The 24,537-nt window shown below is 46.6% G+C and overlaps 1 protein-coding gene across 3 annotated transcripts in view; it reads left to right on the top strand.

Annotated features, from left to right (window-relative positions):
• The window catches only part of LOC146662892 (jumonji domain-containing protein 1C-like), a 119,755-nt gene that overhangs the window by 88,810 nt on the left and 6,408 nt on the right, over nucleotides 1–24,537 (top strand). For 2 of the 3 annotated variants that reach the window (XM_085415462.1, XM_085415465.1), the window contains 19 exons: nucleotides 1,324–1,429; nucleotides 1,587–1,711; nucleotides 2,270–2,413; nucleotides 3,194–3,235; nucleotides 6,046–6,316; nucleotides 7,137–7,688; nucleotides 7,758–8,100; nucleotides 9,555–10,467; nucleotides 10,571–10,771; nucleotides 13,696–13,859; nucleotides 15,546–15,708; nucleotides 16,120–18,544; nucleotides 19,565–19,766; nucleotides 20,376–20,590; nucleotides 20,674–20,826; nucleotides 20,972–21,061; nucleotides 21,187–21,311; nucleotides 22,832–23,066; nucleotides 23,181–23,398. In XM_085415462.1, coding sequence (XP_085271588.1) covers nucleotides 1,324–1,429; nucleotides 1,587–1,711; nucleotides 2,270–2,413; nucleotides 3,194–3,235; nucleotides 6,046–6,316; nucleotides 7,137–7,688; nucleotides 7,758–8,100; nucleotides 9,555–10,467; nucleotides 10,571–10,771; nucleotides 13,696–13,859; nucleotides 15,546–15,708; nucleotides 16,120–18,544; nucleotides 19,565–19,766; nucleotides 20,376–20,590; nucleotides 20,674–20,826; nucleotides 20,972–21,061; nucleotides 21,187–21,311; nucleotides 22,832–23,066; nucleotides 23,181–23,398 — 6,687 coding nt within the window. The remainder of the gene's footprint in view (nucleotides 1–1,323; nucleotides 1,430–1,586; nucleotides 1,712–2,269; nucleotides 2,414–3,193; nucleotides 3,236–6,045; nucleotides 6,317–7,136; nucleotides 7,689–7,757; nucleotides 8,101–9,554; nucleotides 10,468–10,570; nucleotides 10,772–13,695; nucleotides 13,860–15,545; nucleotides 15,709–16,119; nucleotides 18,545–19,564; nucleotides 19,767–20,375; nucleotides 20,591–20,673; nucleotides 20,827–20,971; nucleotides 21,062–21,186; nucleotides 21,312–22,831; nucleotides 23,067–23,180; nucleotides 23,399–24,537) is intronic. The other variant, XM_085415464.1, reaches the window with a different exon arrangement.

Below are 24,537 nucleotides of genomic sequence, written 5' to 3'. Positions count from 1 at the left end.
CGTCCACACTGGGCGGGATTTGCTCTGATGATGTTTGATGACTTCAAGTGACGAAGAGAAAAATAACCAGCGGCGATGCGAGATGGTCCCGACTTTTCTCACCTTGGAGGTGTGCGGTGACTGCGAGCGCCAGGGCAGGATACGATGGCTGACACATGACCTGCTTTTACAGGATTACCGAGACAACCAAAGGATGACACGTGTGCAAGTAACTGCCATCTGCTTCAAAGCCACCTTTGACGAGCAGTTTGCAGCTTTATATAAATAGTTTCAGCGGTCATCGGGATATAAATAAACTGAATGCACAAAACAACAACAAAGAGCTTGTATCTGTGCCCCAAAATAAGGTCGTTAAAACCCTTTTTCCTGTGCAAGTTTCTGTCATTGTAGTTACTACTGCTGACTTCACCCACAGAGTTCAGCTCCCCGTGCTAGCTCTATCATGTTTCTGCTTTAGCTTTTACCAAGACAGGCCTTTGCACAAATAAACAAGCACTGCTACCCTTCCCAGAAGTCTGGACTGAGGGAGGAGACTGCATTAGTTAGTATTTAATCCTTTAACAGCCTCATGTTCAGTCATTAAACAACAATGCTGCTGTACATCGTGCTAAAGCTCATGTAGACGATCAAAAAGGCACGTTTTTGTTGACACGACTGCTGTATGAACACGCATGAAAACATCATAAAACACTGAAATGTAATGCATTAGAAAAGAAGTGTGATGTGAAAACCTTTATTCTGTAGATATGAACTGAATTAAGCAGGAAAAGTGTCTGAAGATTATTCCAGGCTTTTTATCTGAACCCACAACATACTGTGCGAGTGACACATCCATCAGAGGAAGCAGGGATGTTAGCAGAGGCAAAATCAGTCTGTTATTACAGATGGAAAAATCCAGAACCGGAAAGAAGGATCATTGGATCTTTTCATCACCCACATTCCAGCAAGTACAGTATGATGATCCCAGTCTGGACTGAGCACAGGGTGTGAACCATTCATCAAGGAAGAGACGTCTAGATTAGACTTTGCAGAAGATCCACGAGCTAGCAGCAGCCTGTGCAAGAAGGACACGGAGGCTCTGACACACTGTGACGTGTGGGCTTCACTTACATAACTCTTTCTTTTCTTACATTTAGGACTTTTGTGGTCACGTTAATAAAGAAATGTAAACATTCTAAAGAGTTATTAGCTTTTGAAGTTGAAATGAACACGGTGGCACCGGTAGCTGAGAAACCATCGTCTGTGTCAGTCTGGTTGTTTCTGAGCTGGCTTTGACTCAAACACGTGTTTAATCATTTGCTGGTACTTGTTGGTGTCTTTAAGGATGAGGTGGACAGTCAAAGCCCAGTGTTAAGAGACAACCCTCAGCTCCACGAAGAAGTGAAAGGCTGGCTCAAAGACCAGAAGGTGCAGGAGATTTTTATGCAAGGTAAGTCTTTGTTTGGACTGTGTGGTCGCATTTTAGCATGCCGTCTTATTTCGCTAAAGCTCACCACGTCAGTGACATCGTTACTGTAATAGTTGTTGTATAAGGAACATGCAGTGGGACTATAACTGCAGTGGGAACTGTTTCCTGTGGCTCGCAGGTCCCTACTCATTAAATGGCTACCGTGTGCGTGTGTACAGACAAGACTCGGCCACCCAGTGGTTCACTGGTATCATTACACATCACGACCTCTTCAGTCGAAACATGGTCGTTATGAATGACCAGGTACGTGGATGCACTCACACACAGTTATGTGATGTTATTATTTAAGTAGTTTTACACTGTGTGAAATGGATCGAAAGGATGGGACGTGTGACCTTAACCTGAGACACACCCCTCTGTCTTCATCGTGTTTAAAATAATAATCATTTACAGACGTTTCATCTGATTTCATCTGCTATTAAGAGACAGAGGCAAAAGGAGTGGAGTTTGACTTTTCCCGTTAGCCTTCAATGAAAGCAGGCATGAATCTGACACCGCCCAGTTACTGATTTACACTGAAATCAGATTGATACCATAGATGGATCTACTCAGTCTCAGAAGTGTTTGAATCTTAGTCACCTCAGGGTCAGAGGCCGTTTTGGTGTATCTACTCTGAGGCTGAAGGATACCTGTAATGGTTGGTTAGCAGTCTGCAGATATTCTGTTCTTGCTATAGACCTGTACATGCAGAGTAACGTAAATACTCTAATGATGTTGTTTACATTTGCATCTGTTCATCATTTGATATCATTTGAATTCTCCAAGATACGAGTGTCGAATGAACCTGGTGTGTGTGCTCAGGTGCTAGAGCCTCAGAACGTGGATCCATCCATGGTCCAGATGACCTTTCTGGATGACGTTGTTCACTCTTTGCTGAAAGGGGAAAACATCGGCATTACCTCCAGGCGCAGGTCGCGATCCAGTCAGAACAACAACGCTGCCCACGTGAGTACAGACACAGAAGCAAATATGACATACAGTGATAAACTATCTGTCACCTGTGCTGTAGGTACTCAGTGAAAAATTAGAAATGAGGAATAAAGATGGATTGTATGCAAAATATTGAGTTGATGAGGGTGTGGAGTTGAGACGAAACACACAAAGCTGTAGAATAGCAAAGATTGGTGTACTCATGACTGTCGAGCTGAATGCATCCAGCACGTGGCTTTTGGTGTTGTTTCTGTTAGCGAGCAGCTGCTGCTTTTCATCTAATCTCAGCATCATCTGCATCCTCCTGTGTATCTGTCCGTGTCAGAGACATTGGTCAACACAGATCTCTGAACGCTCCGTGTCGTCATCCTTATCCTCAGCATTCCCTGAACAGGGCTGTGGCTCCGAATCTTCCACAGAGCTGTTTGACCAATGTCCTTCCTTATTTTCTGTGTTCACCGTATCTTTAAATTGCCAACTTTGCCTTTAACGTAAAAGTTTCTATGAACCTCGCCTAAGAGGTTAGACACTCAGGCGCTCTGTTGTTCTGCTCACCTCTCGGCTCCGTGTAATGTGCCTGCGGTGTCAGCAGGTGACCATTAAACTGTGGTGATGTAATGTCAAGTTGCCACGTACTCGTTTGAAGCAAGCTGGTGTAAGGAGCTAACGTTGAACTCTTAGCCAGTCCCGCAGTCAATAACAACATTTCTCCTTGTCCCACATTTTCTTTGTGTTCATTTCATTTTGTTATTTTTCTTTTTATTATTTTTTCCTGTTGTCGTTGACATTTTAAAGATGGCGGGAGGGAGACCCGGCGGGACCACTGGCAGCACTCAGGTACCCCAGAACCCCCACTGCTACACCACCTCCCAACCCTCCAGTCCTACACTTTCTGCAGTAGAACAAAGCTGACAGACGTCCTCTGTGCTCAACATTTTCACACACCCCTAAATCTAACTCAGGCCCAGGGTTGTACTTACAGTGTGAAGCGCCGTGATGCGATTACTGTTTTCATTTGGTACTTATAAAAGAACAAGCTGAGTATCTGCAGTGGAGCTCTAATTCCACACATCTGCACTGAGATGCAGTCTGGAGCCAGCGTCACACACTGGGACAAAGCTGGAAACACGGTCAGTGATCAGCTTCAGTGGAAGCGGACTGATCTGTCTTCTCAGTCTTATAGGTTCATTTCTGTAAGTCAGGTTTTATTAAATACTACTGGCTGCCTCAGCAGGCACTCGGTCACATCAACTATCAATAGTTTTACTCCATTGGTCTTTTGGACTGCTCGTGGAGTAATCGAATAAGCAGACAAATTAAACTCTGTGAAGGTAAAACGTGGAGCTCTGTGACAGTGTTTGTTAAATGAATATAGCTGACCTGCCTAAATCATCTGAAACGTATAATATTCGGCCATTAATTCAGTTTAAAACGTTTTCTGTGAACACAGATTGCATTAAACCTAAATCTGTGCTCTGCAACGTTTCACATGTTCATTAAAAGAGTAACCGGGCCAAAGTGCTTCTCACAGCGCCATCTACTGGCTGCTTTAGCCTCCGCCACACCCCGGGTAATATAGCTGCTCCCAGCTGTGACGGTGTGTGTGACCACAGAGGTCAGTGCAGCAGTGTGGGGTTGCTTTTTGCTATGCCTTTCACCAAGGATTAGATCACGTGATTCAAGAACTACCTCTCACAGACACTGAATGTGCTGTGCATCATGTGCCTGGCTGTAGGTTCTGTCCTTATCAAAGCCACGGTTTGACCGCTTTAGCACGTGTCCCTCTCACGGTCAGCAACGGGACAGAGTGAATAAACACACTGGCACAGCAGCCTCCAACATGTCAGTCAGAGTCTGTAGGAGTTGTGCTAACAGGAACAGACTAAGATCGACCACACGGCGCTGAATGTCAGTGTTTGTCAGCTTCTAGTGATTACGGGGAAATAACCACGGGCCCATGTTGGTCATGAAAAGTGGATAGGTGCTTAGTTCAATGACTCACTCTGAGGCAACTTCATTGACCTGCTGACGCTGGGAATTAAGGATAACGCTGACTAATGGGAGAGAAAGGAGCGCCCACTGCCACAAACAGGAAGTGAAGCCGCAGCCTGGTAATGAGGCCTCGGTGTCAGCCTTCACAGCGATGGAAACAAAAAACTCCTAAAGACCTCATTTCACTTATTTCACTTACAAATGGTGACGTTCTCGTGCAGCACAAATGTAGCCAGATCGGCATCACTGTCATCTATAATGAAAAACATGTCGTTTTCCAAAGCAGAGCTAAGCCTAGATAATCACATGCAGCTCGTTTATTGTAAATACAAATTGGACATTTAGCAAATTTAGTTCCTTGTAAACATCTTGTGAATTGCACTGACTGCTGTGTTGCATAGTACTCTGCTGCATGCGTACAGTAAATCGTATTGAGCAGGTGTGCTTTCAGGGACAGGGGTTATCAGCGTGCAGACCCCTGAACACCTTCAGCAGAAATAGATCAGCAGGTGCAGCATTGTCTTTTACTATACTGGTTACAATCATTTGAGCGTACTGGTTTGTAGGTTTTCATCTACTTTACAGACAAATGCACCTTCATGTTCTCTGCAGCTCTGGGACCTCGTTACCTAATATACCATAAGAAGCAGAATGACAGTGTCTTTGTTGCTGTGCGAGAGTCACAGTATCAGGATGTGCTGGGGCAGTGATGCTGTCACTGATGAGCTCTCTCTAGCCTGAGATCAGCTCACTGCCCTGCACTCTGCAGCCTATAAAACCCAAGTTAAGGACAGCTCCAGTCATCCGTGTGTCATCTTCCATCACTGCTGTGGGGGCATCATAGCAATATTGTCCTTCCTGTCTGCTGTGGGTCATTTGAATGACAGTAGGCAGTGACCCTCAGTTGCAGTCGGGGATGTTAACTTTGTGCTCTTTCACACCAACCCCCCAGCAGACTGATAGTGTTAGCTGTGCATCTTCACCCACCAAGTTAAGTAGTTTAAACTTCACTGACATGATTTCACATATTAAACTAGGCAACTGCATAATAGCTACTGTCTACCAGAAGCTTCTGTGCTGTCACTGGGACCCAAAGCCTGTCGGGTAACCTCAACACTGCACAGATGGAGGTTTGTTCCTGTCCACGTGATAAATAGGAACATTCTCTGAAACTAGAAAGTACAAAGTAAAGCCTGATGACTCCAGCCTGTTGCAGGGAGTGTTCGTGTCTGTGGACGTTCCTCTGACTGAAGCTAAACTCAGGCGTGTTTTAAATTAATTGCAGAAGTATATCAAGCAGTCATACATATCTGACTGTCGTATAGATACCATATAGAAGAACGGTGTGTTTGTAGTAGTTGTTTCAGTGTTCCTTTCTTACCTCATAATCTGTACAGTTGCTTCACACCCATGGTAGCCCAGTTACTTCTTTTGTTTGTTGATGTCATGTGTAAATGTGTCAGCCAATGCTTGATTGTGTGCAGCATACAGCCTGCCAGCCGTAACAGTGAAACCAGACAATAGAATCTGATGTAGGCTTTACTGATGTTGTTGAGGTGCACGTACTGGTGGGTAAACTCAGACTTGTGTTTGTGATTCTGTAGATTCTGTTCATAAATTGAATTTGTTATTTATTTCTGTTTTCATTCTTGCAGAGTCATTACACACGAGCCCAGGCTAACAGCCCTCGCCCCATCATGACATCAATAGGCCCCAACTCTAAAGCCTCACAGGGCATGCTGGCCTCCCAACAACTGAGCCAATCGCAGCAGAGTCAGCAACCGGCCAGCCAATTACACCACTCGCCTGGTGGCAGCGGGCGGGAGCAGAGAGAGCAGCGCATCTCTCGTTCTTCCAGGAGGAAGGGATCAGATAGCAGCGTTCCAGAGGAGGAAAAGGACCGAAGAGAAGAGCCCGCAGGGCGAGGTGAGTCGGGTTTCATCACAAGAGAGCTAAAACATGCACACACGTGAAGGCGTTTCATGGAAGCCACTTAAAACTCCAGTTAGTGGTTGTGGTAAAAAGCCCAGTTTCATGTCATATTGAGAACAATAAATCGAGTCAAACAGAACAAATATCATGCCTGTGTCTCAGTGAAATCACAACAGCATAAATGCTCACCTTTCACAAAGTGACTTCACCAGAATGTGATGTCACGGTGGCTTTCCCCATCTTTTATGTACAGTCTATGACCTTAACCTAACCTATGGAAAAAAGAAGCAATTTTTGGTCGCTGTGCAAAGGTTAGCTTAACGTAAGACTCGGACCAGACGTTAGATGTTAGATGTATTATGCACCATCATATTTAGTTTGTAGGTTTCTGTTCAGGAAAGTTTACTTTTGCGCCTCACCCATGTGTGTGGATCTGACCCAGTTTAGTGGCTAAACCAGTCCAACCTCTCACTGGCTCTGCGGCGATTACGGTCATGGTCAGACTGAGGTTTTACCTCCAGTGCTGAATATTAAAACTGTGCATTCTGACAGCCCCTAACAACAGGTGGGTGGACATGATGATTCAACAGTCCAACATATTAACAGAAAGTTGTGTGTGTTATGTGACTGTGCAAGTGTTCTTGTCTCTTTCCTTAACATCTGAGCAGCAGCTTGCCTTTGTTTGTGATACTGAAAATGTTTCAAATGTCTGTAAAGGAACCCAGCTACACGACGATCTGTCCAAAATAAATCTGTCGCTACCACGAGTCTCACACAGGTGCAGAATGATCCCACCTGTTTGTCGTTTGTTCAGAGCCCAAGTCCAAGGTGAAGCAGTCTGCGAACAAACGCAGGAAAGGTGACGAAGATGAGAAGAAGGCGGGTCCAAAGAAGCCGAAGACCGACATGACATCCGATCTGTCCGAGAGCAGCGACTCAGAAAATCCTCACAATAAGAGAGCCGCCCACTCCTCTTGCTCATCTTCTTCCTCCACCTCCTCATCTTCCTCCTCCTCCTCCTCTTCCTCCTCCTCAGAGCCCAACTCTGAGAACGAGCTAAAGACTCGCAGCGACGTGAAACCAAGTGCCATTTCTAAAATGGAGGAGGACGAGAAGCCGCTTCTGCAGGGACTCGAGACCAACGATTCCTCGTCTGTCATTGGCCGCCTGTCTCCATGGGCGGAGCTTCAAGCAACAGAGGATGTCAAAAAGAGCGTAGTGAAGGAAACGAGCAAAATGTTATCAAAGGAAGACGAGGAACTGGTCGCCGTAACGCAGATCACCCAGTCTCCACGGCAACAGACGCCGCTGATGTCTGATGTTGTCCAGGGCGGCGTTCTGGAGAACAGCAAGAACACTGTGAAAGGTGAGCTGCTGCAAGTTTCTCATCTCTGACGACGCTTCAGTGTTCTTACTTTGTTGTGTTTTGTTTTAGCGTCGTCTCGATCCCAGACGCCGTCGCTGTCCCACCTCCACAGCGCCGGTGTGATTGACATCACAGATGACGCCCAGGCCACCGTGCACCGCGAGAGCTCAGAGGCTGTGTCGGCACTGCTCGCTTCCGAAAAGGCCGAGTCCACGGCCCTTTCACCTTACCTCTCTCTCAACCCTTCACCCGTCTCATCGCCTCCTGTAGCGCCGTCTCCCTCGCCATCGGAGGGAGGCCGCAGGACGGAGATGGAACCTCCCGTGCAGCATCAAGGCATCTTGGGAGGCGGCGTTACGGCGACTAAGAGCGTAAGCAGCAGGCTGGAGTTTGCGTCCTCTGAGGTCATCAGGTGAGTGCAGACAATGTTTTAAATATTTCAGCTCACGTGTTTTTACCTGATGCTGGGACGGCGCCCGAGTGACATGGACGCCTGTGACAGAATGAAGCGACGTACGAGTTTACATTGATACAATAGCTGTTATCTCAAGGTCAGGGGTCAGAGGTCAAGGTTTCTGAAAATCTGGTGACTGCGATAATTCGAGATCAAGGCGACATATTCTATTGAAATTCATCCCGTAGGTGTGGTGCCTGAGCTGCGGCTGTAAAAACATTAATGTGGTGGTGATCCAGCTGTGGAGTGGGACTACTTTTCCCAGGGCCTTTTCCTTACTCCAAAACCAGGAGTTGGAATTATTTCCGGTGCTGTTTGATCGTAGAGCTCAACAACAACAACAACAACAACAACAACAACAATCTTTATTTATAGAGCACATTTAAAAGCCTTGGGCATACCAAAGTGCTTTACATAAAACAATAAAAAATAAAACAGTTCACACATCAAATACATAAAGGTAACGAATTATGTTCACAGATAAAAGCCACCAATAAGAGTAAACTGCAGCACATAGGTTATAGCAAGATAAGACTGTACCACCATGATAAAAGACACCAATAATGGAAAGAAAGCAGAGAATTTAATACAATAGGTCAATAGGTCACTGCAAGCAAGCTCAACCACTGCTGGATTTGTGGGCCTATTTTAGGAGAGTAAAACACCTTTTTATATTAAAATATTAGCAGTCAACACAAGTTTAGCAAACACAATGGATCTCTGGTCATCAAAACTAGAACCACATCTGGCACAGCTGTGATCGCGGCCTGCTCTGGCTCCTAGCTACTGCACATTTGTGGCTTTGTGATTCCCTAAAACCTGCAGATTGAGGGAGATACTGAACTTTGTTTTACCTGGTATGCATAAATATATATTCTTTACGTATGTGTTTATTCCTCCAGTGTGCTTTGTGTACCAAAAGTATTGCTCACTTAGCCAAGATGTAGGGCAGCGCACTGGATGGTGGATGTCACTGTTAAATAGAGCAGCCCACTAGGACCCCTCTGTGTTTGCATGTTTTTGCCATTCATGTAGACTCTTTCTGGTTACTGTAGGCTCCAGTGCAAAGACATGAATGTTAGGTTCCCACCTTCTCTCGCCTTTTGTAGCCTTGAGATAGACTAGCAGCATGTTTAGGATGCACCCTGCTGTTTCTCCTGTCACACTCGGATAGACCTGTGACTAGGCTAACAGGAAGTACATGGATAGATGGTTAGACAAAGTGGACTGAGGATCTGAAACTGAAAAAGAAACGTGTCCCAGTCCTGGATCGTAACTGAATGCAATCACAGAAACCTGCCCTGGACCACATGGTGATCTGAGGACTTCTCTCAACGTTTAACTTTATAGTCTTTCAAATATGGTCAACATCATACTTGCTTCTTACTTTTCCTGCTGTGCTTTTTTCCCAGGCCTGTCACATCTATAGCTGAAAATGTGTTGCTGGTGGAAAAGGAGAAAAATGTCCTTCCTCACCATCATCTTCATCAGCAGCAGCACCATACACTACAGTCGTTCCACGCTGGCATGAAGAGTCCCTCTTTATCTGAAGAGACAAGAAAGCACCCTCAGCAGCAACCAGCCCCCCACAAGATGAACACGGTGCTCCCCCCTGACATATCTAAACCTCAGATCAGCTCCAGCCCAAACCCCGGCTCAGCTCACCTGGACTCCCTGAAGCAGAAATCCCGCCCCGACAGCTCTCAGAGCCCCTCCTACCCCAACGCAAGTCAAGCTGATCTCGTCAAAGCTAAGGCCCACGCAGGCCTGGCGGACATCTCTAAACCTAAACCTAACACCTCCCCCGAGGTATCTAAACATAAAATGCTGAGGTACTCGGATACTTCCCCGCCTCCACCGTCTCGTTTGCCAGTTAAAATAGAGTTGGCAGAACCTCCGCGGTCTGGCTTCAAGCCAGTGCGGCTAGAGTCGGGCGCGGTCAGTACGAGCAGCAACACAAAGAGTCCGCTGATTATCAAGAAGAATGAGCCCTTCACTGTTTACAGAGACCCAGCTCTGGTTCGCTCCGACGCAGAGAACTCCGCCTCTGCAACAGTCTCATCCAATCACGTGGCAGCCTATCTCCATCCCCACCTGCACACGTTGCACTCCCCCCACTCGCCCTGCCTTACCCCTGCGTCACACCCCCACGCAGCTTCCCATCTCCTTGCTCCTGCTCACACCTCCGCCCTGCCTCACCCACACCTTTTGCCTCCCACTGTGCTCCCAGCCATGGCCCCTCCTGCAGCATCTCTCCACCCTCGACTCGACTCTCCGGGAGGTCTGGGTCACCTTGCTCTGCCCCACCAGCAGCAGTACCTACAGGTGTGCCTCCTGTGTGCTGCAGTCCTGTACTGTGGAGAAGAGTAGTGTCTTTGTCTTTTTACCCTCATTAAAGAAAAGCTAAAGATGCGTCTGTGTGTTTCAGGGCCAGGGCCACCATTCGCCATCTCTTCTAGCCCAAGCTCACAGCGGGGCTGCAGGACTTGGTCTGTACCCAATCCTGTGGCAGTACCCCAACGGAACGCCAACGTCCTACCCACCAGGGCTCAACCTGGGTGGACCCACGGCTAAGTGGGTCCACCCTGAAAATCCTGTTACTGTGAACTCTGAGGCCTCTCTCAGGAGGGTAGGTGTACAGGAGCACCCATGTCAGCGTGTTTGTGTTCATATTTCCACTGGTGAACAAAGATAAAGGATGTGGTAAAGGCGAAGGAAAGATTTGGTTGGCAGAAAGAAGAAGTGTCACCTTTAAGCTATAGTCTGTTTCTGTTATACGACAGTTCATTCAACAGGATGACACGTGTCCATATGTCCATATTTATTTTATCGAGATGTCTGTTTCCAGCGTGCTGACGCTTACAGTGATTTACCCGTTTTGATGTTCAAAAGTTCGCTGCTGTGGTTTCCAAAGGCTGGTTTTTTCTTTAACACTGGCAGATGCTGTTGCTCCCCTGGTTTCCTATAAGCCTGTTGGCCGTGAGCATGATGTGTGACACAATAATGAAATAAGACGCTCACCTGTAAAGCCCAAATGCACGTCGCTGAGCTCTATGGATGGATCTGTGAAAGTCTGCACCTTCCTAAAATGCCAGCACTACAACGCTACATTGATCCTAGTAATAGCAGTAGTACAGAGCTTTGTGATACCGAAGCCTGCCACCTTGTGGATTATATTTTAACAACATACAACTGGCTGGTGTGAAAGGAATTATTCTTTTAGTATTTTAATGGTGTGTAGCGCTTGTTCAGTTTTATGTTTTAGTCGTCTAAACCATTATTAACAGGTCAGGTGAGCGATCTGTTTCTGGAGCTGGTGCCAAAGTAACACCAGTTGTGTGTTCATTCAGGAACGTAGACTTTAAACTGACAGCCTTGAAATGTCCACTTTCACATTTAGCATCAGTTGCAGGCGTAGAATGGGTGTAAAAGAGCGATATAGCATCTGTTTCTGAGAAATGCAGACGATTACGATGCACCTTACACCTCCAGTTATTTCTCATTTCCAGCAGGAGCTTCACTGGTGACCAGAGGTTTACGTGACCTTTTGCTGTCTTGCTCTGTGACCTCAGTAAAGACATGTGACTTATAAATCACAGGTTGTTAGCTAGTGAGCGTGCAGCGTCCCTCAGATCCACAGTTCGTGTTCCCGGGATTGTGACGCGCTGACGACGTTTGGTTTTAAAAAGCTGAGCAGACTAAAGTCCTCCCTGTGTGGAGTGGGTTCACCGGTGGGTGACATCGCAGTGACTAGTCCAATCCAGGGAGAGTTTCTGGCTTCAGGTTGCATTAGTCATTATTCGTAGTCCGTGGAGGAAACCTGGGGTCGGACCCCTTCATGTGGAGGCTGATGACATCCAGCAGCTTGTTCCCTCCATCTGTATTCCAGAGTTTGGTGTGATTGTCAGAGTTTGAGTGTGATTAGTAGAAAGTGCTGTGTGTAGGTGTGTGTTGTTGAATGTGACTTAAAACACTCAAAGCAACAACACAAATATGTTTTAGGTGAGCAGAAAAGTGGAATACAAGGCCTTTATTATCAGTCCATATCAGCCCATTAACCATTTCATGTTGATTAGAGGAAACGCACAATCAGCCGACAACACCTGCCACCTTCTTCTTTTATCTTTCGGCCGCTCTCTTCATGGGTGGATCGTTACCTTCATCTCATCCTGTCCCTAGCATCCACGCCCCTCCTTTGAGCTCCTCCCCTGATCAGCCCTATATAGTGATAATACACAACCCTGCATGTGTCTCTAAAACGAGGCGCACTTCCAAAGGTAAAAACACATTCGTTAACCATGAAGTGAAGGATGGTCAGAGCTGAGGACGACTGACGTGAAACCTTTAAACTTGACTAAATATATTCAGTAGTTTTAGTAAACAGGCTGCACAAACATGTTCCAATCATATATATGAAACATGCTGTGAGAAAAAAACTATCTAAACATTTACAGTCAGTGTGATTCATGACATGTTTTAACATTATTGCTGTTAGGTCAGACAAACTGGCTGTCTGTCAGTATCTTCATATTCATAGCATATCATGTGATACTTAACGCACGATACGATATTATTGCAATTTTTAAAATATTTTGCGATATTCAGATTCTGTACATAAAGTTAAACTTTATCAATATTCATTTTATCTAATATCAAAGTCTCGCACTCAGTCTTTCTCTCATTTCAGTTTTATTGTTGACAAACTGAACGGTTTGTATTACAGTCTAGTCCAACTTAACTGAAACCATCTGGTACAATTATAGCTATTCTGAACTATGCAATATGAAAACTATGCAGCCCCTTCAGCAACTGAAGAATTTGAAAGTAAATTAAAACAAAATATAATTTTACATTAAATAAAAAAGTTTTAAACTTAATTAAAATAAAACATGTCTTAAATTAAAATAAGTAAACTGTCATGTTTATTGCTGCCAAAAAAAAAGTCAAACACATTTGGACAGTGTCAGGATTGTTGCTCAGAAAAAGGATCAACATGCTCTGAAGTCAGAGCACCAAAACCTTTTTTGTAACAAAATATCGATTTCTGCTGTCCCTGTATCGATACATTATTAGCAAACAAAATATCACGATGCTACACAGTATCGATTTTCCCCCACCCCTAATGCATTTATAGTTCCTGTATCGAGTATTACTGGTTAAAAGTAATGAACTGTGTTACCCACACATGCGCCGAGAGAGCCTGAACCCTGTTCAGCTGGAACTGAAAGCTCATGTCAGGTTCGTTCACCCAAAGGTGAATTACAGCATCTGTTAAAGATACTTTCCACTCAGGACCCGAGACTTTTATTTTCATACATGTCCTGGTTGAACTGGATTGTTCATCATACTAATCAAAGCTGAAATAAAGCTGCTTTTCCCAGCTGTGTTGTTGGACCTCTGATGAAGAAGCCTGTGTTAAAAAAGCTACCGGCCAATCAGACGCGAGTGTCTAAGGCACATAATAACCTCCCCCCATTATTGGTTGGCCACATGTTTCCTCACGTAGTTTTTTGCCATGAGCAGAATAACAGTGGTGTTTTTGTTTGTGTGTAGAATGCTGCCAGTCCATGGCTCCATAAGACTGCTGCTGCTGACAGTTTGGGAATGCTGAGCCACGTTCCTGTCCGGCCAGCCAGCGCCGATGCCCACCGCCCCCCCGTCAAGATCGCCCACACGAGCCCTCCGTTGTCAAAGACCAGCATGGATCTTCATAAAGAGTAAGCAGAAAGATCAGTGCTGTAGTTAAAGCTGCACCGTCGCTCTGTCACCAAACCCGCGTTAATACTGATGAAACCTGGAATCATTGTTTCTCTGCATTTCAGTGGAAACTGAAAATATGAACTTGTGAAAACAAAGAGCTGCTGATGTTTGATGGGTTACACCCTGCAACACCAGATGAATGAATGACGTCCGTGACACAGACCGACAGTCCCACAGTAGCTGATTTGTGTTTCCCACCTGTGTTTGTGTCCTATGGAGGGAAAAGCTCAAAACGTTAGAGGAGGTGATGGCGAGGTAAATCAGGCTCAACTTCTACAGATCAGAGGACAGATTATGGATGGTTGGATTAAGTGTTGACTTAAAAACACTTAATTAACATAAAGATCGTAGTTTGGCCACGTTGCCATTGTGACTTGTTGTTATTGAAGAGTGGAGAAAATCCACGCTGAGGAAAAGAACTACTTCCTGTCAAACCAGACGGTCTCGCAGGTCACGGTACTCTAAGGAGTCTTTAAGTTTCTTCATTCTCCGTACAACACAAATGTTTGTGTTTCACTTCTTACTGAACCTCACACATGAAATGAAAACGTGCACTGAGGGGAAGCAGGAAATTCTTTGGTGGCTTCAATATGCATTAAAAAGTTAACTACTGTGGGTAAAAAGAAGCACAAAATATAGGAGCCGCTGAATATTTGCTTTGGACATTTGAACTCCTCTTTACTTCAAAAGCTCCGTGTTCAGAGAGCTCTCACAGAGCAGACCTGAGGTGGCTCTGAGCTGCAGGGAATACCTCAGATGAAGTGGCACTAACGCCGTACTGAAGCTGTCATGAACCGTAGTTCAGCACACAAGCTGGACCCAGAAGCAGAGACACACGCCAGGGTGCACGCAAAAAACTTTATTTTAACTAAGGGTGTCCCGGAAGGGTCAAAGGAAAACACGCCAGGTAACTAGAAAACCAAGGGACCGGGAAATAACTCAGGAACGCCGTAATCGGGACTGTGGGAGGCTGCAACAGAAAGAGGAAGAGGCTTAACAGCATACGTGGGTAGAGAATTAATCTTACGGTCCAGACGGGGCCGTGGGAACCGGAGGGAGGGCTGAGGGTCCGCGGGGAAACTCCAGGTGAATAGAGGAGACGAGTGCCGGTAGTGATCCAAAAACTCCAGGCGGGCAGGAGAGGGCTCCAAACACGCCGAGCTGTTACCTAAGCGCACAAGGAAAGGGTTAGCGTTTGTTCCAGCAAAAGAGAATTTCGCAACCACCTTCACGTGGAAGCATGTTACCGCTGAGAGGCGACTAACGGACTGGCGTGGAGCAGCTGGCAGAGCTGGGTTAAATGGTCCACCTGATCGCCTGGGATGGGATGCAGGTGTGGAGTCGACAGCCACACGCGTGGGCGTGGGCATCCCATCAGCTCCTTGGACACCAGCCGCGGACCATGACAGAAGCAGTCTACCCAGAATGCCATTCATTCAGCAGCTTGTAGCCACCTTACACAACCAACATCACTGACTACCCAACACAAAACATGGCTGAGGTTAAACCATCCATCAGTTGTTTCTGAGTCATGAACACTGACCTGCACACACACAGTTAGATCTTTCCAGTAGGAGCAGTTGTTGAAAAAGATGGTAAAAGCTTGTTTCATGAAGTTGAATATCTGTCCTGTCCGTGTGCAGAGATGTGGATAAGAAAGGCTACGTGGATCCCATGAGGACAATGACACTGGCACAGCTGAAGCAGGAGCAGACAGACAGAAGTCGCACTCCAACAGGAAAAGACGTCCATCTGCACCGCCTTTACCTGGATCCCCACAGCAAGGCCCGTCTGACGAGTCCACAGGTACGTGGCTGCTCGCACACTCTCCTGATAAACACTCATTTTTAAAGCAGATGGAAGAAAGGCGGGTTGAGAGTAGCGGACACATTCAGGCATCAGAGTCGTATATTTGTCTGTCATGTGTAAATATTAAAGCACATGGGCCATATCAGCGCGCTACCCTGTTGTTATCACTTTGTTAAGAAGCAAAGCTGATGCTGCACAGACACTTTCAGCTAAGCTTGCATGTCAAATGCCTTTGCAGACATTTATTTTCCACTTGATTAAAGTCTATGGATCGTCTGGCCCTTGCTTCCCGTTTCTCAGTGTAGCCCTCATTTAAACTGACTGTGATGGCCGTGGTCTCTGTTTTAGTGACAAATGTAGGAGAAAGTGTGAGAAGCGTTTCTTGCAGCGTTTCTGTTTTCTTCTCAGGAGGCGCTCCAGGCAGCAGACCGCGCCTGCAAATACAAAGAGGAAAACCGTCAAATCCTGAAGGAGAGCATTGAGGTCGCTCCCTTCACGGCTAAAATACAGCGCTCCGTCGACCCTGCGATGGACAGGGACAGAGAGAGAAGCAGAGATTCGAGCTTTTGTGTTCGGATGCCGGGTCTTCCCTCGCCAAGCCCCAAGACTAGCCACGCCCTCACTCATACCATGCAGTCAGAAAAGAGCAACTATTACACCACGCTGTCTAACAGTGTGGTGAATGAGCCTCCCAGACTCTACCCCTCCAAAGATGTCGGTCCTTACTATGACAAAGTGTCGATGGGGGCCCCGGGGGTCGTGGCCGGTGTTGGGGCCGCCGTGCAGAGCCCAGGAGCTCTGTCGATGAGCAGCTACCACACCAGCTCCAAAAACTCCCTCTCCAAGCCCCCTCCTCTCATCAAGCACCAGCCGGAGGGAGGAGAAGGTTTAGCGGGGAAAATCACGGAGCAGCTCAGTCAGCAGGTGACCCTCGTTCAGCCGCAGCATCAGCTCCACGCAGGCGTAGACAGGATAGACCGTCGCAGCCCTGCTATTTCTCCTCCTTCCTCCACGTTGTCCTCTTCATCTTCAGCCTCTAACCAACACCATCACCATCATCACCTGCAGCAGCAGCAACAGCTCAGGGCAATGCCATCTCTCCACCGAGCACCTGTCTTCCATCCACCCACACAGCACGCGCTGGAACGCAAAGAGGCTGCAGAGAGGGAAAGAGCCGCGCACGGTGGACGCCTCTCTCCTCCAACCCTCACTCCCATTCAGCCAGTAACTGGTAGCAAAACATCAGCAGAGCAGCAGAAGCCCCCCACGTTGCTGCCAGAGCTCAGGGACATCAAAGGTCACGGGACTGCTGCTGCCATCACCTTTGTGGCCTCTGCCACCCCCGGAGAGATGGCGGCTCCATCCGCAGATGGGTGCAAAGGCAGAGACTTGATCGAGGAACGAGGAGGGGTGTGCTCTGGAGATAAGGGGTTCTCTAAAAATAAGCCCCAGTCGGCAATGGCATCGGTCATTGTGCGATCGTCTATAAAGTACGACAGTCCCGTTGGTGCTAAGAAATCTGGTGCTCTTATCCACAAAGAGCTCCCCCAGGGGAGGTTCTACACATCGAAGTTTCAGGACGAATGTCCACGAGAACCTGCAGCAGGTAGGGTCATCCAGCCTAACTTGAACCTGGAGGGTTATAAAAAGACTCCTGTGCCAGGTGTGTCAGGACCTGTGGGAGCCGGTGCTACAAACTCTGTGTGCAGGACTGCCATTTTAGTCTCCTCAGCTTTTGGCTCTCAGAGTAAAACCAGGAGCGCTACTCCTGAGCCAGTTTACTCGGCTCGATGTGACTTTGCAGCGCTCAAACCTGGCACTGGGGGTCGGGTGCTCTGCCATATAAGACCAGAGACGGAAAAGGAGCTCCAGGAGGGCTTTGGCTCACGCGCATCTCCAGGCGTCTCTCTGAATCCTGCGAGTGTAGCAGGAGCACCCCGCCCCAGCCCAAGCCTTACCCCAACACCTAGCTCAATCTCTGGCTCGAGTCAGCCTTACGCCTCTTCGTTTATCCACCTCAAGAAGCACAAAGCTGCTTTAGCTGCGGCACAGTCCAGAAGCAACCTTTCTACTCCTCCCTCGTCAGTCACAGCTGAAAATTCTTCCTTAACTGTGGATTCCACTGAGAAAACCCCCATTTCCAGCTCCCCGCCTCCACCTGCTACTAGTCAGGCCTCCTCGGTCTCGTTTGACAGCAGCAGCAATAGCTCAGCGAGCAGGAGTACCACACCAGGCAAGTCAAGTCCCCTGCTTAATGGCCAGTCCCTGGGATCAGCCTTACCGAGCTCTGCGCAGCCCAACAACTACCACAAGCTGAAGAAAGCCTGGTTAACCCGGCACTCCGAGGAGGACAGGAACACCGCTACCACTACAAGCTCCAGTATGAAAGTGGAGAAAAGTCCGAGCACCACTACCACAAGCAACACAGCAGCCATGTCAGAAATGATCAAGCCCTGTACCGTCAATCTCAGCGCCTCCACCTCCAACGAGGTCGAGATGAGCAAAGACATTGGAAGCAAAGGTGACAGAGACAGACAGCCTGAGGACAAGTTGGCCGGAGCTCCAGGAGGCGGGGAGGAGAGAAAAGTGGGGTCAAGGAGGGTGAACAAACGCACATACGAGTCTGGTTCGGAGAGCGGGGGAGATGATTCTGACACCAGCGAGAGCAAGATGGAGGGCCGAGCCAAGCGTCAGCCTAAACCGACCTACAAGAAGAAGCAGAACGACATGGCCAAGAAGAAAGGAGACAACGACAGAGAGGAAGACGACGTGAAGCCCAACGGCATCTTCAGATCAGCCCGAGAGAAGACTAAACTCAAACTGGCCAGCAGCAGTAAGTCCTCGCTCGTGTCTCGCTGTAGGTTTGTGTCACTGCTGTTAGGGAGCATGCAACAGTGTTTTTGTCACAGCAGTGCAACTGGGAGCTGTGGGGGTAACATTTACACAATGAATCAGTGTTAGCCAGAGTCTCTCACGTGTTCTCGGGAAGCTCGAAGGAACAAAACTGTGTAACAGATCAATGAATCATCCTCCTCCTGAACATAACACGGGCTATATTTGCAAAATGAGCAGCTGCGATCATAAACTCAGGGAGTAGTTTCGCCGTGCTCATACTCACGCACACTCTAAAGAGTCTGAATATTCTTTCTGAGCACAGCTTTAGTATTTCTGCATGGCTTCACTTTCCAGAAGCATCATCGTGCATGTTATACAGAGTCCAGGTGAAGGTGTTGTTTGATGTAACAATTACATTTATAAATGAGTATAGGTGTCTGACACAGCCTGCAGCTCAGCCTGGCAGGTGCAGTAAGGTTTCCTTCATTATGAGCTTCTGCCTCTTTTCTGTTATTATTCTTTTGTAAGTATATTTAAACTTGTCTTTCGTGGCACTGCAGGGACTGCTCTTAATTCTGTTGTTACAGTGACAGTGAAGATATTCTGATACACAGGAGTGACAGTTATGACCTCCCAGCTTTAGCTTCATTATCACATAAAAGGTTGTTTGTGTAGATGCTAAACAGCATGTGTGGCATGAAGCACCCATGTGACTGCTGGTCTCATATGTTCTATCAGAGGATATAATATTCATTCTTTCTGAAGGGAAACTGCTTGGATGCTTTTCTTAATCAAATGTTATTTATTGAAGTCACATTACTCAGAGTGATTTCTGTAACTTCAGATGAGAGAAAATGTGGCAAAGACGTGAGCGCGTCTCCATCTACGCCCTGCTTATAAAGAAAATCTCCTCTTTTATCTGATGTATTTTCTGTGTTTCTCTTGACGAGCAACTCTATGTTAATATTTAAAAATGAAGCGTAGTCACAGTTAATGATTATGATGTTATGCATGTTAGATGGGATCCCTCGCTCTGTGCTCAAGGACTGGAGGAAAGTGAAGAAGCTGAAGCAGACGGGAGAGTCCTTCCTGCAGGATGATTCATGTTCAGAAATTGGCCCCAACCTGCAGAAGTGTAGGGAGTGCAGGGTGGTCCGCAGCAAGAAAGGGGAGGAGCCCGCTCACTCCCCCGTCTTCTGTCGTTTCTACTATTTCAGACGGTAAAGCACTCACTCTATGAACTCTCCTGCTTTATCTGTGCACTGGCTCCTTCGTAGAGTGCCACACCTGCTGAGATTTACCTGAAATGATCCGTCCAGGTCATATTGATGTTGTTGTTTCCTCTGTGGTAATAAAGTCTTTGTTTGAAGCAGGCTGCCTGGGTGTTAGACAGTTTCACCCATCCTGGCTAACACGAGTCAGACTATTGAACTTTGTGTGTAACAAGTTAACAGTTGTTTGTGACATCAGGCCTCTTTCGTGCTTCTGTTTGAGAGTAAAAGCTGCTTTAGTGCGTGTGTCTGTTTCTGGATTCTGGCACTTTAATGCTGGATTCAGAGTAACGTCATGTTTAAAACTACATGCGCTTTAAAAACATGTCACACTTTTGGTTTTTTCTCAGCTATTTGATTAAGACTGTAAGGACAAAATAAGCAACATTTGTTTTTTTGTCACCAAAAACACGTCCGAAACCAAAATACAGTCACGCACAACCTTGTTTGAACATTTTTATAGTAGATGCGCTTCTTTCATCAGCTTCCTCTTTGGACAGCCAGCCTACACGTGTGCACCACCTTACTGAGATAGCCTTCATGTTTCTTCTCATCTAGGCTTTCCTACAGCAAGAATGGCGTCATCCGGATGGATGGCTTCTCCACTCCAGACCAGTTTGACGATGAGGCCCTCAGCCTGTGGGTCCCGGGGCCGATGGAGCAGAGCCACCTGGACCAAAGCACAGCCAAGTACATCCTGAGCTTCATAGGAGACAAGTTCTGTCAGATGGTAGCAACAGAGAATACTGCATCCAGCTGGATTAAGAAGGATGGTAAGTTTTCTCAAAAATAGTGTCAGAGTTTAGATGAACACGTCTTAGCGTGTTTTCCTCTGAACCTTTATCGTGTGTTTCAGCCAAGCTGGCGTGGAAGCGAGCAGTGAGAGGGGTGAGGGAGATGTGTGACGCATGTGAAGCCACACTTTTCAACATCCACTGGGTCTGTCAGAAATGTGGCTTTGTCGTCTGCCTAGACTGCTACAAGGCCAAGGAGAGAAAGAGCTCCAAAGGTCAGTGTGGCTTATTTGGACAGTTCACCAAAAGTCAGAAGCGGTTGAACCGGAGTCTTTTTCAGCAACATGCGCGTGTATGTAACCTTTCTCTCCACTGTGTCTGAGTGTGTTCACTGCGGGACTTTTTTCTCTCTATGATCAGATAAAGAGCTGTATGGATGGCTAAAGTGTGTTAAAGGCCAAGCCCACGACCACAAACACCTCATGCCCACCCAGATCATCCCTGGCTCAGGTACAGTCCATCCTAGCTCTTTGTGTTGCTATTTCCCTGAACAACAGCTGGTGTGTAGTTTTATGACTGAATGATACTTTGCAGCACAATTATTTAATATTGTGTGTTTGATTTTGACGTTTCAGTGCTGACAGACTTGGTGACGTCCATGCACGCCCTGAGAGAAAAACACAACATAAGCTCTCACTGTCCCTGTGCCAGCAAACAGAACCTTCTCACCAAACTGCCTGCCACCAACGGAGTCTCACAGGTACCACACCCTCTTCCAGTCAATCACATCCTGACTCACTGTCAAGACTTTCTGAAGAGGTGCTGAATTTAAAATGTGCAGAGTTCAGGTCAGAAAAACCTGTTAGCTGTGCTTTTGTGGCAGGTCGCTCACTGCTGAAAAGCAGCATAGTGCGATGCTGCCTGTGATTGTTAGTGGTGGTAATGTAGAGTGAGATGGGTGCATGGCCCAACACGCTGAGAGTTAGCTGAAATGATCATGACATGTATGTTGTTCAGTATCACAGGACCCCGGGCTTTGGCTTTCTTCAGGTTTGTAGTCACATTTCGATATAGAGATAAAGGCCTGTGTGTTTGCTCAGCAGTGCGTACACACTGCAGATCTACTTCCTCTGACATTGGATTTGTGTTACATTGAAAACGCTTGTTCTCTGCCTCTGACTCATTTCATTAATTTCCATGATACAGAGCAGAACATGTAATTCCACAGGATGGTGCAGCAAGTCAGTCTGGCCTTGACTGCAACACAAAATGATGAATCGCAGATGGTTTATTTATACAACAGCAGGCGCCTCAAGGTGCTTTATACTGTAAGGTCGACCCTACAATAATACATACAGAGAAAAACCCAACAATCATATGACCCCCTATGAGCAGCACTTTGGCGACAGTGGGAAGGAAAAACTCCCTTTTAACAGGAAGAAACCTCCAGCAGAACCAGGCTCAGGGAGGGGCGGGGCCATCTGCTGTGATTGGTTGGGGTGAGAGAAGGAAGACGGGATACAGACATGCGCTGGAATGACAGCTCATAAGACAGATATGTTAAGTGGGACCACTGGAACATGAGTGCTGTCACCAGTAAACCACATTTGCAAAGAAAAGAAAAGATAAAATGGGATCAAGAGAAAAGAATAGCTTTCACCAGTGGGCATGACTCGTAAAGCAAAACAATAGATGATAGATATCGATCGGGCCATTCACAGCTGTAAGCACTGACCGTGTAACGTCATTGACAACGTTTTCTAAGTGATAGGTAGGGTGGGGGCAGTCTTTTATGACATTGTTATGATGCTACCTTTGTGGCACAGACTAGATCAACATGTGTGGGTCGCTGTGGTCCACTGCTGAGTGAGAGACACAGGACCTGCAGCCGACACCAGCCACATCATGGTTAATAGCTTTAACATACAGAAATGGCATCATCGGTCCATCAGTTCCTGCACTAGAGTTAATCATAGACTGTGGTTTAGTAGTAAGTGAACCGAAAACAGGTGCTATTATCTGGGCTCTTCTATCTAATGAATGGTGGACTTTAAGCAGGCTTAACAGTAGTTTTCTAACAGCTTTGTGGTTGAACTAATAATACAGTAGCTGTGTGTGGTGATCATAGCTATCTATTAACCTGTAACCCAGGGGATATCAATACTGTGGACAGGCATTTTGCTTGGTCACTGTTTAAATAAAGTTTATTCTTCCTCTGACATGAAGGCTTTGTGATTTCATGCAGTTAAGTGAGTTCATCCAACTGTTCCTTCTGTCCAGGTTCTGCAGAATGTTCTGAATCACAGCAACAAGCTGTCCCTGGTGAAAGCTGAGCCAGGCTCTCTGCAGACCTCTGACCTAGGAGGAGTTAAGTCAGAAACTAACGGAGGAGGTGGTGGAGGAACCAGTCCAGGTAACGACGGTGCAAATGCTCCCATCACCCCGCCAGAGTCCCAGTCGCCTCTGCACTTCCTGGCAGACTTGGCAGAGCGGAAATCCAGGGAGGAAAAGAAAGGTGAGAGGAACAGAAGCCACAAATTATTATTAATAATCCGTCCACACCATTAACTCTTTAAGTTTAAATGTTTCGCTGAATGTGTAGTTTGGCTCCGTCCTCTTTTTGTAACAGAAAACAAAGAGTCGGTGGTGCTGGGTAAATCTGTGAAGGAGGACAAAGAAGGGGACAGCCTGGAAGTCCTGCAGCAGTGCAAAACCCCCTCACTGGGTAACAGTACAGAGCAGGGCTCCACACTCAGAGATCTCCTCACCAGCACAGCAGGGAAGCTGAAGCTGGGCTCCACTGACGCAGGAATTGCCTTTGCACCGGTCTACTCCGCTGCTTCACAGGTACACAGAGTCTGCTGTGTTCAGTGTTTAAATATGATTCATACAGGTATAGCCACTTAAAATGGCCTAAACAGCAGATATGGCGATGTCTTGTGTAGCCACCAGGGGGAGCTGTGTGGAGGCACATGCATTTATGTAGCTTGTAAAGTGTACAGGCATTCTGTAATTATACCAGAATCATAACATTGAGCCTAAATACTGGTACAGACATCTGTGTGTAGCAGATCAAATACAGATTGTGCAAACTGAACAAGCAGGATAGGAGACAGGAAGTGATGCGTGCACTCTGATTATTGGTGACTTCTGATAATGAAAGCATAAAGTGATTATTTAACTGCACTGCTAATGTTCTTGCATAAAATGCAGAAACTAAATGTGAATCATTCATTTCTGGATCCTGAATGCAGCAAGTTTTTTTCTGCACATCTCTGATAAATCGCTGCAATAATTTTAAGGCCAATATTTTTCAGGGACAGATAAGAGCCCAGACTATCATTAGGTCAGTGACAAATATGCTCTCCATGCCTGGCAGTGGTTCTGAACACTCGTACACAGCCCTCTTTGCAGGAAGTATTTACAGAACACTGTTATAAAAATCATTTTCCCAAACTTTATGACATTTTTAAAATTAGGCCTGTATAGATCCTCAGTCATCCAGGTCATGGTAGTCTGAGGAGCTTGGAGCAAAAAGTGACTGGACTGGAAGTTTCAGCCGAGAAGCTTCTTTAGTTCTAATCGGTTCTCTGACAGCGGTTTCAGCCCAGACCTCTGCTGATAGTGACCCATGACTTTCACGTCGTGGTTCATTGGATGAGCCACATGATCAACAGTGGGTCAGCCACCCTCTGAAGAGAGGGCTCCCACTAGGACCTAAATACCCCGGAACTCTCCACCATTTGGTCTTAGAACTGAAGAAGCTTTCTGGATCAGAGATGAGACGCCTTCAAGAAACTTAAAGAAGTCAGTTCTCTTTTCTTTTCAAGCTCCTTCTTTCAGGAACTGAATCAGAGAAAGACCAACCTTCAAACTCTCTTATAGAAAGTTACAGTGACAGTCTCCCCTCGCTTAGTCACAATATAGACAAATGATGGGTGGCTCAAGACTTTTGCACAGTTTAAAGAAATTTAAAGGATACATTA

The sequence above is a fragment of the Rhamphochromis longiceps genome, linkage group LG8 (assembly GCF_057381845.1).
Source record: "Rhamphochromis longiceps isolate RC_006_pf linkage group LG8, R_longiceps_female_GT1.1, whole genome shotgun sequence".
In the NCBI taxonomy this organism is placed as follows: domain Eukaryota; kingdom Metazoa; phylum Chordata; class Actinopteri; order Cichliformes; family Cichlidae; genus Rhamphochromis; species Rhamphochromis longiceps.
Note: the sequence above shows the minus strand (reverse complement) of the source record. Positions and strands in the feature narration are given on the sequence as shown.